General features: G+C 42.5%; 1 protein-coding gene across 2 annotated transcripts in view; it reads right to left on the minus strand.

Moving 5' to 3' along the window:
• Window positions 1-14: 14 nt before the first annotated feature.
• Window positions 15-11919, minus strand: part of atm (ATM serine/threonine kinase) — a 27797-nt gene continuing 15892 nt past the window's right edge. For both annotated transcript variants that reach the window (XM_050070601.1, XM_050070593.1), the window contains exons 41-63: window positions 11580-11668; window positions 11362-11464; window positions 11126-11274; window positions 10932-11036; window positions 10714-10833; window positions 10370-10604; window positions 10078-10248; window positions 9852-9971; window positions 9065-9282; window positions 8746-8953; window positions 8511-8633; window positions 8148-8288; window positions 7873-8011; window positions 7376-7458; window positions 6521-6661; window positions 4416-4532; window positions 4035-4184; window positions 3679-3844; window positions 2652-2738; window positions 2186-2300; window positions 1757-1820; window positions 1202-1344; window positions 15-1080 (exon numbers count right to left, since the gene is read on the minus strand). In XM_050070601.1, the coding sequence (XP_049926558.1) occupies window positions 900-1080; window positions 1202-1344; window positions 1757-1820; window positions 2186-2300; window positions 2652-2738; window positions 3679-3844; window positions 4035-4184; window positions 4416-4532; window positions 6521-6661; window positions 7376-7458; window positions 7873-8011; window positions 8148-8288; window positions 8511-8633; window positions 8746-8953; window positions 9065-9282; window positions 9852-9971; window positions 10078-10248; window positions 10370-10604; window positions 10714-10833; window positions 10932-11036; window positions 11126-11274; window positions 11362-11464; window positions 11580-11668 (3168 nt within the window). In that variant the 3' untranslated portion in view covers window positions 15-899. The remainder of the gene's footprint in view (window positions 1081-1201; window positions 1345-1756; window positions 1821-2185; window positions 2301-2651; window positions 2739-3678; window positions 3845-4034; window positions 4185-4415; window positions 4533-6520; window positions 6662-7375; window positions 7459-7872; window positions 8012-8147; window positions 8289-8510; window positions 8634-8745; window positions 8954-9064; window positions 9283-9851; window positions 9972-10077; window positions 10249-10369; window positions 10605-10713; window positions 10834-10931; window positions 11037-11125; window positions 11275-11361; window positions 11465-11579; window positions 11669-11919) is intronic.

The following is an 11919-nucleotide window of genomic DNA, read 5'->3' on the forward strand; positions in this document are numbered from 1 at the left end:
TTTTAATTCTGTTTGTTTAATGATACAGAAATCATATTAAACTGCAGCATTTTTACAGTCCAGGCCAAGTTGCTGTTGAATATACATTTCTGAATGCCCTAGAGATACTCTATGAGCTTTACAGCACAACAGAATATTCACTACTTTGATAGCGAAACGAACAAACAGCTGAAGTGAAACAAACCTCTGCTGGATAAGGCATATTCATACATTCATAAAGGCATGTATTCATAGTGAAAAGCTTTGGGTAATTATTAGCATACCTTAATAACTTTATACAACATTCACATCTCATGGTGTAAAAAACAGGATCAATCTCACCTTTACAGTAAACATGCTGGCCTTTCAGCACCACAGTTTATTGGTCCTTTGAAATTCCTTCAGGATTTTGTGATTCACACAAAAAATTGGTGATTTTATAGCTTGATTTGCAGGAACTGTTGCGTGGAATTTGCCAAACTGACTTTATGTTCGGGTAAAGTGCAACATTGGACAGAAATTCATAATTCGAACAAAGAAAATCAATTGGCGCTTAGTCTGAAAACAAAAAACAGAGAACTTCCTTTGGAAAATGGTCAAAAGAGGAATAGATACCAGGAACTTGTTTCACCATGTTTATATTCTGAAGCTCACTTGCATAGTCTCTGTGCAATTTTTCCTTTTTCTAAACAATGCAGTGATATCTTATCTTCAACAACGAACAAAAATAGTGTCATTTTTTGTCAGTAACATCTATTGCAATCTAGAATTTTAAAAACAGTTTGACTTCTGAAAGGAGGTTCCTCTGGCACAAGCGAAGACCAGGAAACTGCCTCTATAAGAAGAAAATGATAATGAGGCCAGTACACTTGTCGCCTCCAGCAGAGACCAAACCAGCCCGAGCGTACCTTCTCTCAGCTCTACACCCAGGCCTGCCAGCCTGGGAAGAGTCTGCTGAGGTTCTTTGGGTCCATTGCTTGTTGGATGAGCAGGTTGACTTGCCCCCCAACACTGAGCACCGTGCCCTCCTCCACTCCCTTCAGCTTCTCCTGCAGCCTCAGCAGCACCCGCTCCGCCACTTTGTTGAAGCTCTGACTGTCACTGCAGGGAGAAGAGAAGAAGGTGATGAGACAGAGCTCTAGGAGAGACAGGAACGCCTCTACAACATCACTGAAAGGGCTCTCATATTGGAATCAGAGGATAAGATCGAGAGATGCAGCACCTGGATTTACGGTGGTTGTCTATCTCATCTCCTCCCATGGTGGAGCTGAGTGTCGCGTTGAGCTCCTGCTGTTCGTCATGCTGCAGGTAGAAGGCTTTTAATGGGTTCATGGTCCAGTCGAACAGAGGGTCATACAGCAGCACCTGTAGAGCAAATTAACACGTATTACACCATGGTCTGGGTGAATACATGACTCCGACTGGCTGCAGGGTGTCCAGTAATTCCTGATAATGGACACCTATGAAGTGGGGGTACACCTATGGGATGGTACAATTGTTCCAGATATTAGTCAAACCCTCAGGTGTTTCCAGCGAAACCGAATTATGGCTTGTGAAGACCTTTAGATTCTGATTGTACAACACATAAAAATACAGGTGAATATTCTTAATTGACCGTGTTATAAACAGAATAATGCCCTTCAAGGTGTTTGTAATCAGGAATTATTGGCCTCTCTAACCTAAACGCACAAAGGCAATGTTTAACACGAGGTTAAAGAAATGTCAGTGATGTACTGTAAGAGTGTTTGCGTGTGGGGGAGTTGTTCCATGTTCGTACCTCTACAATAGTCAGCAGAGCTTCTTCAGAGCTCCTCATCACCTCCATGGTCTTCTCACAACATCTGAACAGAGAAAACAGGTGAAGTTCATTCAGTTTCTTTTTCATCAGCGTGTCCCTGAAGGCATCACAAACCAAAATGTTTTACAAACCAGTTCTGCATGTTGATTTTTTACCCTGTGGTGACATGAATATAAAATAGTGGCTGACTGCAGGGTAGGAAACCAGTCTCAAAATGTCTGTTAAGTTTTTCAGGACTAATGAGTATGTACTTTGTAGTACCAGTTCTAGTTTTGTGGTTAATGGGCTACAATCATTACCTCAGGGGGACGACTGTAATGGGGTAAAACACTACATGAAAATGTTCCCAGCCTTGGCTTCCCATTAGTCCTGGTTTATAAATATCTAATGAAATCTTGTCCTCCTCACCTCCTGAACACTCCCTCCACTCCAGTGATGCCCATCCCGTCTACAATGTCTCTGGACAGTCTGAAGGGGACAGTCTCGGGGGTGGGGAGGATCTTCCCCTGCTCAAAGGCCACACCTGAACAGCATAAGCAATGAAAAGGAAACAAAGAAAAGGATGTGTTAGGATGCATGTCACACCATGTTATTCATGATGTCTTGATCTCTGAATTTAGAGCTTAAGAGTCAGAAAGTGTTCACCATGTTAAAGCAAGAGGTTCATTGATTGTAAAATCAAACAATGCACTTGAATCAAACTCTACTGGGTGGAGAATAAGTCTCTTGCCAAGTTACACAACACCGCTTTGTATTACTTGAATTACAGCAGCCCCAGTACAGTCAGCTATTGTTTACACAGCCTCTCCTATTTCTGAAGTGTAGAGCAAACTATCTATGTTTGCATACACAAAACTAATGAGAAGAATATTACCTAAATCGATGTGCACCAGCTCAGCAGTCTGCTCATCAACCAGAATATTCTGGATGTGTCGGTCACCCAGGCCTACGATGTAGCCAACTGCAGGCACAAAACAGAAAGATGGCAAGAAGTCAAAATGGTCGTTCACAATTTTAAATCCCCAAGATGTGTGTTATTATATCACCATTATTTATTATAATGTAATGAAAAAAGCCATTAAAAGGTAAGTATGGCATTCTTCAGCCTGGACCCTTTTCCCATGTTTTTGTGTCTAAGTGACTTATGGGAACAACCATTTTTAAATTGGTCTAGCATTGAGCAAAAGGGCTGCAGCCACGAAACAGGCTGCAATGAAAACACTAAATTTACATCCACTAACAGGCTCAGAATGCAGTTTTAAGTGTCTGATAACACTATGTATAGCGCCCAACAAAGATGACCTTTTAGTTAAAGAGTAAGACCCTTTTTGTTTAACTAGAAACGGCCCTGAATGTGCCATCACCAAACCCTCAAACTCCATTTAAATGAAGAGTCATTTTAGCGTGTACAAAGCCAACATATTGTCTCATCAAACTGGATGAATTAAGGGTTTATTTCAACCAAAATAGACTTGATGATTGTTGGAACAGTGGAAAGACAAAGCAAGATGGCTTTTGTGGATTTTATTTTGTTTCTGTTGACTTTGAATGAAGGTGTGTCTGACACCAAGAATATTAATCTGAGCTTGTCAGACGCTGATCAAGCACTTTTAGTGGACGTAAATTGATGGTGCGAACATGCAACAAGTAGTTACACTGCGGCTTGTTTCGCTGCCAGTTGTGGACCAATTTAAAAAAGTGTTGTTCTCATCAGTCACTTAGAAACAGAAACATGGGAAAAGAGGGTCCAGGTTGGGAATGACCAAACGTAGCCTTTAATAACTGTAATAATTTGTTATGTCTCCAGGTCATAATTTATACCCATGTTAAGATGGCCTGGGGGCCAACCTGGTGTTGAGCTAAACACAAGACCTGGGGTGAACATGCAGGACTTTATATACCTATAGAAGAGGTGGCCACGCTGCGAGTGTAAGCCAGTCGTTTCTCCATCCACACCGCAGGGTCCAGGAATCGTTCCATGCAGAAATACCTGAAGACCGGCCTGAAGTTCTTGCACACCTCACTGTAGGCCTGGAGCTTCTCATCAAACCCGAGCTTCTGAGCCTCCTACAATGACAGCATGGCCGAAGATTAAATGGACAGGTTTTTATATACTTTTGTAGGGATGCAGACATTAAGTTCAGACATCAATTTAAATACCAAGACTAGAAAGGCTAACAACAGACAAATCCCTCTGTAATGTGCTGGACAGTGCTGTATCTTTTCTATTACAGCCCTGAATATGCCTGAGTCGTACCATCAGCTTCCTCCGACAGGCCAGGTTGGTCCAGTCCTGGGGTTTAAAACGTTTGTGGGCTCCTTTACTAGGATCCACCAGAAACTCCCCAATGGGCACCGTGCCAGAACACCACTCTAACACACCGCTACGCTGTGAGAACGGCACCACCTGGGATGAAGCAGAGAGAAAGCAGATGATGCAAGTGTAAGTGGGTTTTTCAAAACTGCTTTGATGCCGTCTTTTAAGAAAATAAGGGAATTACAAGTCGATGACACAAAGATCAAAGGGAATATGCAACAGAACATGCCGGTACTGAATTATTATTCTCTTTGAATTAAAGAGCAATGGTTTAAACACAGGATCAAGTGGGGAGAGAGAGGATTAAACAATGTGTGTAACCTTGTATCGTCTGATGTTGAGCTTCCTCTTGCGAGTGTCGGTATTGCGCTGCAGCAACATGGAGCACATGCTGAAGACCTGCTGCATCACTGCATCCTGCCGTAGGTCGTCCTGACCCTGTTTACACAGAGGTCAAAGGTCACTGGAAAACATATAGTGTACCACAGCACCAAGGAGCACTGAGAAGCTCATTAGAAGCCTCAGTTTAATTCCACAAATATATCAAAGTCTTTTGATATATTTATGAAGTCATTAAAATGCAAGAAATGTCTTCTTCTGTCACACTAAGTCCATTTTTCATATTCTATCAATTGTAAAACTGCCTCTAAAATATCAGCAACACACTTTCCAAGATTGTTTAACTAGAAGACATCTTATCTTAAAACAGAGGTTGAAGAGTATTAGTATATTTGACCAGGCCATGTGCTGGTTTGTGAATTACCTCTCAGATAGGTCTCAGTGTCTTCAGTTTGATGGGCTCACCTCTAACTGGCTCAACTCTTGTAATGGTGTACCCCAGGGTTTCGTGTTAGGTCCGCTTTTATTTTCGATTTATTTTAATAGTCTTGGTCAAAATGTGGTTGGTGCCAACTTTCATTTTTATGCTGATAACACAGTGATATATTGTCACAGCTCATCTATCACAGACACTGTGGCCAAATTGCAGGCTGTCTTTAACATTATACAGACTCAGCTTTCACGACTAAAGCTAGTTTTAAATGCTGATAAAACTAAGGTTATGCATTTCTCAAATGCTAGGAAGAAGCCTGTGAACACTCCTGATATCATTACTGCTCAGGGTTAGAAATTAGAGGTTGTCACTTGTTATAAATATCTCAGTACTTGGCTTAATGACTCCTTGTCATTTAAACCTCAGGTTGGTAATCTTATTAAAAAGCTGAGGCTGAAGTCAGGGTTTTATTTCAGACACAAGTCCTGTTTCTCCTTTGAGGCCGGAAAAGGACTGCTTGCTGCTACGTTTTTACCGGTACTGGATTATGGTGATTTGTTGTACATGAACACATCTGCACATTGTTATCACATGTTAGATACTGCATATCATAGTACACTGAGATTTGTTACAAATCATAAAGCCCTAACTCATCACTGTATGCTTTACTTCAGGGCTGGTTGGCATTCTGTGACCTTTCATAGGCTCAGTCACTGGTATTTGTTCATTTAAAAGCCATACTGGGAACTCCTTTCGTACATTTGTACTTTGATTGAATAGAGATCTGACTGTAGCTATAGTCTGAGATCTCAGGACTTAGTTTTGTTGTCTGTTCCTAGTGCACAGGCTGAACTGGGAAAGAACGCTTTTCTATGCTCTGCTCCTCTCACTTAGAATAACTAAACTACAAGAACTGGTCTCTCTGCCTGATTATAAGTTGGTTGGGTCTTGTAATTGTGCAGGTGTTCTAATATTTCTACGTGTTCCTGTGTATCTTTTATGTTTTCTACTGTGTGGTTGTTTGGCTGTAACTTTTTTTGTATGCTGCTGTCTTGGCCAGGTCTGCCTTGGGAAAATGTATATATATATATGTGTATATATATATATATATATATATATAATTCATTTAAATATCAAAAGCACATTGATCTAAAAACAGAATTCACTGAAGTTAAAGATCAGAAAAACTGTTATTTCACCATGACTCTCCAAAGTGTCTACGAGGTGAATTATTAGCCTTTAAGTGTTCCCGCAAACACAAATCATGTGCTCACACAAACACACGTACACCCCCCCCCACTGTTTCCTGGAGAATGTCCTCATTACAAAGGTGCCAAAGTAATCTAACAAACATTGTATTTGTCCTGGTACAAAAACAAGATCATCAATCATTACTAAAGTGAAATGGAAAAGAACTGAAGTTAAAAGTGAGCAGGGTTCCCGTCAGGGCTGGTCAGGCTTTAATCACACATGACAGCGGCTTTAGCTTCAAAGAGAGGGGATTTGTTTAGTCGAGAACACACACATACCCGGCAGAAAAGAAAGTATTTGTGCATGTTTGTAGCATAAGCTCAACCTCACTAACAACAGGGAATCAAAGGCATACTTCTGACGTCTAACACTTAAACACACAAACTCTCAGAGTGTCACGCACCTTGACCAGCTGTCTCCTGCTTTTGCCGTCAGAGCCAACACAGTCGATGATCTTGGGCAGGTTGACTCCTCCGGCCAGGTGATACTGAGGCAGGAAGGATCTGACGGTCACCAGGTTGTCATAACAACCAGATGGATCCACCTGTTCACATAATGAAACAACTCTTGTTATCTTACAACACACTTGTTTCAGGATACTGTCGTAAAGTCATGAATATTTCAGTGGACATGCGGGGTCACAGTCTGGAGCAGTTTGTGTTGTTTAACATGTTAGACAGGAACAAAATGATCAAACACTGGTTTGATATCACAAGACAGGTATCAGACACTTAAATTTATTGTTTAAGACTTTTTAAGATCATTTCTGACCAAATTAAAAACGGATTTTTGGACATATCAGCCTTTTCTTAGTCAACCATTGTAGGTCAGTATGAAGGCAAGTAGTATATATGCTGTCCCACACAGAGGCAGCTTTTATGAAGGAATATGGTTATTAGACTGAGTTAGATTAATCCAGATTTTGACGACAGGTAAGTGCAAGTATGAAGTAAAAAGACAGTAGTGGGTTCAGTGGTGGGTTTAGAGATTTGTAACATCAGAAATGTAGACTTTCTCATATGAGGGAATATGGGGACATGACCATAAAGAAATAAAAAAAATGAATAAAAGAGACACTCAATAGAATACTAGCCAAATAAAAAAAAATCCAATGGGTCGATCAAACTAAGTCAAATAAATCCCATCATCGCTTAATTTAAGAGGAATGTCTTAGCATCAGTAAAAATTTAAATAAGTGTTTTCAGGAATTACAACACAAAAATAATTCAGGATAATGATGAATGTTGATCATTTTCACCTTGATCTCCATCGTGGGGATGACAACCTCATCCAGGTCTTTGATTTTCATGATGGGCTGATCGGCAGGGATGGGAAGAGCCTCTATAATGAAAGGACACAAAGGATACTGAGCAGCTGGACATAAAGGGGGTGAGGAAAATAGAAACATTATCCCTGTTTTTCACACATATTAAACAGAAATGGCAAACTAACGGCTTAAGTATGTAGCACTGGGATAAATGTTGGAATGTCAAGCAGAGAAATTCTTTAACCCTTAAATGAGGGGTGGGCGGTTAATCAAATCTTTAAGGAAATGTATATATGTTAAAAAGATATTTTTTTTGCATTTCAATAACTACATGATGTTTCCAAAGTCAATTAGTTATCGTGTTAGATAACTGTGATCTCAATATTGATGAAAACAATTGTTATTATTCTTGCCATAATCAAGCAGCTCTCCTTAAAATACCACCCAGTACATATGTTTATGTACACCACTGTGCTCAGCCTACTCACTCTTCTCGTTCTTGTGCCTGCTGACGTCCATATACGCCAGAGTAATGTAGGCATCACACAGACGCTCGATCCCTCTGATCATCTCGCCTCTCTTTTTCCTGATTGCACTGATGATCTTCTGGGCCACATCTGAACGCTCCTGCAGCAGAGAGACTTCACTTGAGAAACAGAACTCTTGGTGTTCAAAGAGCTCTGCAGAGTAAAACTAATGGCTATAAAAGCACAATGAATATCATGATTTCATCCAGGAATTATTATCTAATGAGAAGTCTCACCAGGTCAAATGGCGAGGGCTGCTGTGGTGCGCTCTTACTCAACCGGGTTTTGCAAAAGTCCTCGTCTTTGTTGGCGTTCACCAGGGCGAAGATGATGAAGAGTGTGTGGTGAGGGTGCTCCAGAGACGCTCTGCAGATTAGCTGTTACAGAGAATACATATGAAGCAACATTTTTTTGCAATCCATTATTTGTTTCCACTAAAAATATATTTGGCACAAGGTTTTTTAGGAATTAAGCAACAATAGTTGGACTAGTTTTGAACATACAAGAAAGCCATCATTGAGATGTCAGCTGTAGATGCTGCGTCTTGCAAGAGACCAATAATATACCACTATTAATGTTTTAAAAGAGTGTTGCATTACGTCAATGAGGACGTCATGGAAGCCTGTTTCCTCAGAGCCAGCTGCCATCTTGGTTCCCATGCGAGCAGCCAGCTGATACATGAGAGGCAGGAACTTGTAGGAGGGAATCTGCTTCACCCCTTTCTGGAACATAAAAAAAGTGAAGATGCTTTGGGAAAACATAAAGCAAGGCGCTTCCCCTTTACAGAGTGGCTTTCGTCCCACACTCAAAGCAATCTGAGTGGGTTTCACTAACCTTCATCATGTTGTTTACGGCCTTAACGTCTGCATTCTCCAGCCAGAGTGAAGCCAGGCGGAACACCCAGGTGTCGTGCTCCTCACCTTCCTCCAGACACTGGATGTAATTCTCCACCGCCTTACACAGGAAACGCTGTTTGTCTGCCTGCAGGTTGGACAAGGCTTTCTCATCCAGCTCTAGCTCTCTCTGCACCTTTATTGTGTACCTGCGAAGTACAAGGAAGAGCATTTATTTCTATTTCGTTGTCTAAAATCTCCAAAAAGCTTTTTTAAAAATGTATTAATTTATGTAAAATGAAAAATAATAGAGCACAGACCTGTTGGACATCACTTTACGTTCCCTCATCAGGCCCACCTCCTCTTTGGCCTTTATCAGCAGCGCCTGCTTGTTCTCAAACTCAGAGGAGTTCATGTATTTGTCGATGCTCTGGTACTGAGCGTCGGAGAAGCGGGCCAGAGACAGGAAGGCCTCAGTCCGCTGACTCTGCAGCCTGGAGTCATGAAGTCCTGATTCCCCCTCGATCACCTCCACTGCCTGATGGACCAGCACAGGGGAGACGTTTACACCTTCTCTGACAGGTGAGTTAGAGTCAAAGTGGTACTGAAGTAAACATGCACAGGAATATGAATGTTGTCCTTATGAGTCTGCTGTAGCTTGTGGACATAAACTGTACACTTGCACAAGTTTAATATTTATGTCTTTGGGCCTATTCCTAATTTCTCTGGACATAAAAAATGAATGCGTGTATACATGAGTGCCGGTGGCCAGACACTGCCCTGCTGATGGGTAATAACTCATGTATGCAGTAGGGAGGCTTCGTGCGTGTGCATAAATATGTGTGTACTTCAGGGTGTTAGAGAGCAAGCTATTAGACATTTTAAGGCCTTTGAGATTCCTGTTTGCCTGATTTACTGGCTTTTTTTCCACAAATATAAACATGAAAAAACCCTACATTTTTTTCTTTAGTCTGTGCAACTGACTTTTGACGGGTTTTCCAGGAACTGTGGACACCACTGTTTGTATGAAAACATTTATACTTTGCTGTTTTTTTGAGCAGATATCCATTAAAAACACTGGTCTGTTATCTTCCAGCTTCCTCTTACCCTCTCCAGGTACTTTTCCAGTATTACTCCGGGGCTTTCCAAGCAAGTCTCAGCCAGCCAGTTACCACACAACCTGAGACACTCAGTGTACACCGGGGCCACAGCCGGATTCAAGTCCACCTGTCGGACAAAATACAAAACCTTCCCATTTAATAACTCTGTTGTATGATGATGAAGACAACAATATGAATTGAATTTGATTTGAGTCTTTATCTTTGTGTCTGACCTTGTCCTCCAGGTTGTTTATCATCTGTCTCAGCAGGCCCAGAGCCAGTCCCTGCTCTCCCTTCGCCCAGAACACCTGGGCTTCCTCCAGTTGCCATGACAACACAGGGGATGACGCCCAGGACCCTGCACCGCCGTGCTGCTTCATCTGGAAGACTGCCCGCTCTGCCAGCTGGACAGGAATCAAAGCACTGTGAGTGTTTTGTAGTCAACTGTTCTGATCCTGTTCCCTTGGAACACACACACACACACACACACATACATACAGAAACACACACACACACACACGCTACCTGTGTATTCCCAGCCTTGCGAGCCAGCCGGCAGAGCTCCATGAGGTGGTCAGTGAGGACAGAGCTGAGGTACTGGGAGCTGTCAGGGTCTCCCACCCTGGACATCAGGGTGTGCTGGGCCACTGAGCGGACGGCCAAAATGGGCTCCACCAAAGCAAAGTCACTGTCAGCGAGCAGCTGGGAGTGCTGCCGCCACTGACTGCAAACTTCCCTCAGAACAACATCTGAGAAGGGTCTGATGGAAAAAGTAGATAAAACAAAATGTATTAAGAACAAAATCACCACAGTGGAGTCTTTCAACGACTTCTTGTATATTGTTTCTAATGTGTGACTGCTGATATCACCTAGTAAAGAGCTGTTTCACACTCTCCAGCTCCCTGATGCTCTGCAGGTCCCTGAGTGCCGGGTACAGAGACGACACAGCCTCTAGACTGCCTCTACACAGCTCCTCCACTTCTGCACCCCTGTGGAAACACACAAGCACATAGATGGGTGAATTATTTTACAAGTGGAGAACAGGATTAGAGCCAAAACTTGGAATTTCATGAGGTGTCAACTATACCTGGCCTGTTTCATGGTTTCATCAAATACGGAGAACTCTTTGTCCCTCAGCGCTTGCAGGGAACAAAACACTGATTCATGGAAGCCGGGTTTGGATTTCTCACTCCTGATACAACAAATTAGATTTGAGAAAAAAAAGGTATTAAGTGACAGACTGTCTCTCAGCTGTGTATTCATGCCCCTCCTTCACCTCACCTCTCCAACAGCTCACAGTCCCACTGTGTGTTCCTCCAGGCAGCCTGGAAGCGGAGCTCTCTCAGCTCGGCTCCCCACTCCACCCCTTCACTCTCCAGACCCCTCATGTAGGTGGCGAGGATGCTGTTCAGACCAAAGTTCTGCAGGCCCTGTTGGTGCCAACATTACAAATGAAGAGGCTGCAGTGAAAGCATCAACACCTAACATAAGAATCTAATTTTCCTTCATTATTTTACCTCCACAATTCCCACTTGTCGAGTGACCTCAGGCAGAGTCGAGTGAAGGTCGTACGAAGTGAGGGCCTTCCCCCACATAGCCTCGTGCTCATAGGTCCGAATCCTTGAAATGAATGTGACAAAAACAACCGTTGTAGCTCTGATAATGACTGAAAACTGCAGGGAACAAGTGATTATGTGAGAGGGATGCAGGTCTCATTAATCTACTTATTGATTACCTTGTCAGTGGACTGGTCATTGTCTCCCCACCACAGCCGTACAGACTATCAGGCTCTCCAATGCTGCGATACACCTCGATCAACAGCTCCTGATAAAAACACAAGAATGGAAATATTTCCCTAAATGCATGACACAAAATCATCTTGCTCATTAAAGGGATAGTGCACCCAAAAATGAAAATTCAGCCATTATCTACTCACCCATATGCCGACGGAGGCCCTGGTGAAGTTTTAGAGTCCTCACATCCCTTGCGGAGATCGGCAGGGGGAGCGGCTAGCACACCTAATGGCAGACGGCGCCCCACACTAACGTCCAAGAACACAAAATTGAAACCACAAA

This window comes from Epinephelus moara, chromosome 2, assembly GCF_006386435.1.
Source record: "Epinephelus moara isolate mb chromosome 2, YSFRI_EMoa_1.0, whole genome shotgun sequence".
In the NCBI taxonomy this organism is placed as follows: Eukaryota; Metazoa; Chordata; class Actinopteri; order Perciformes; family Serranidae; genus Epinephelus; species Epinephelus moara.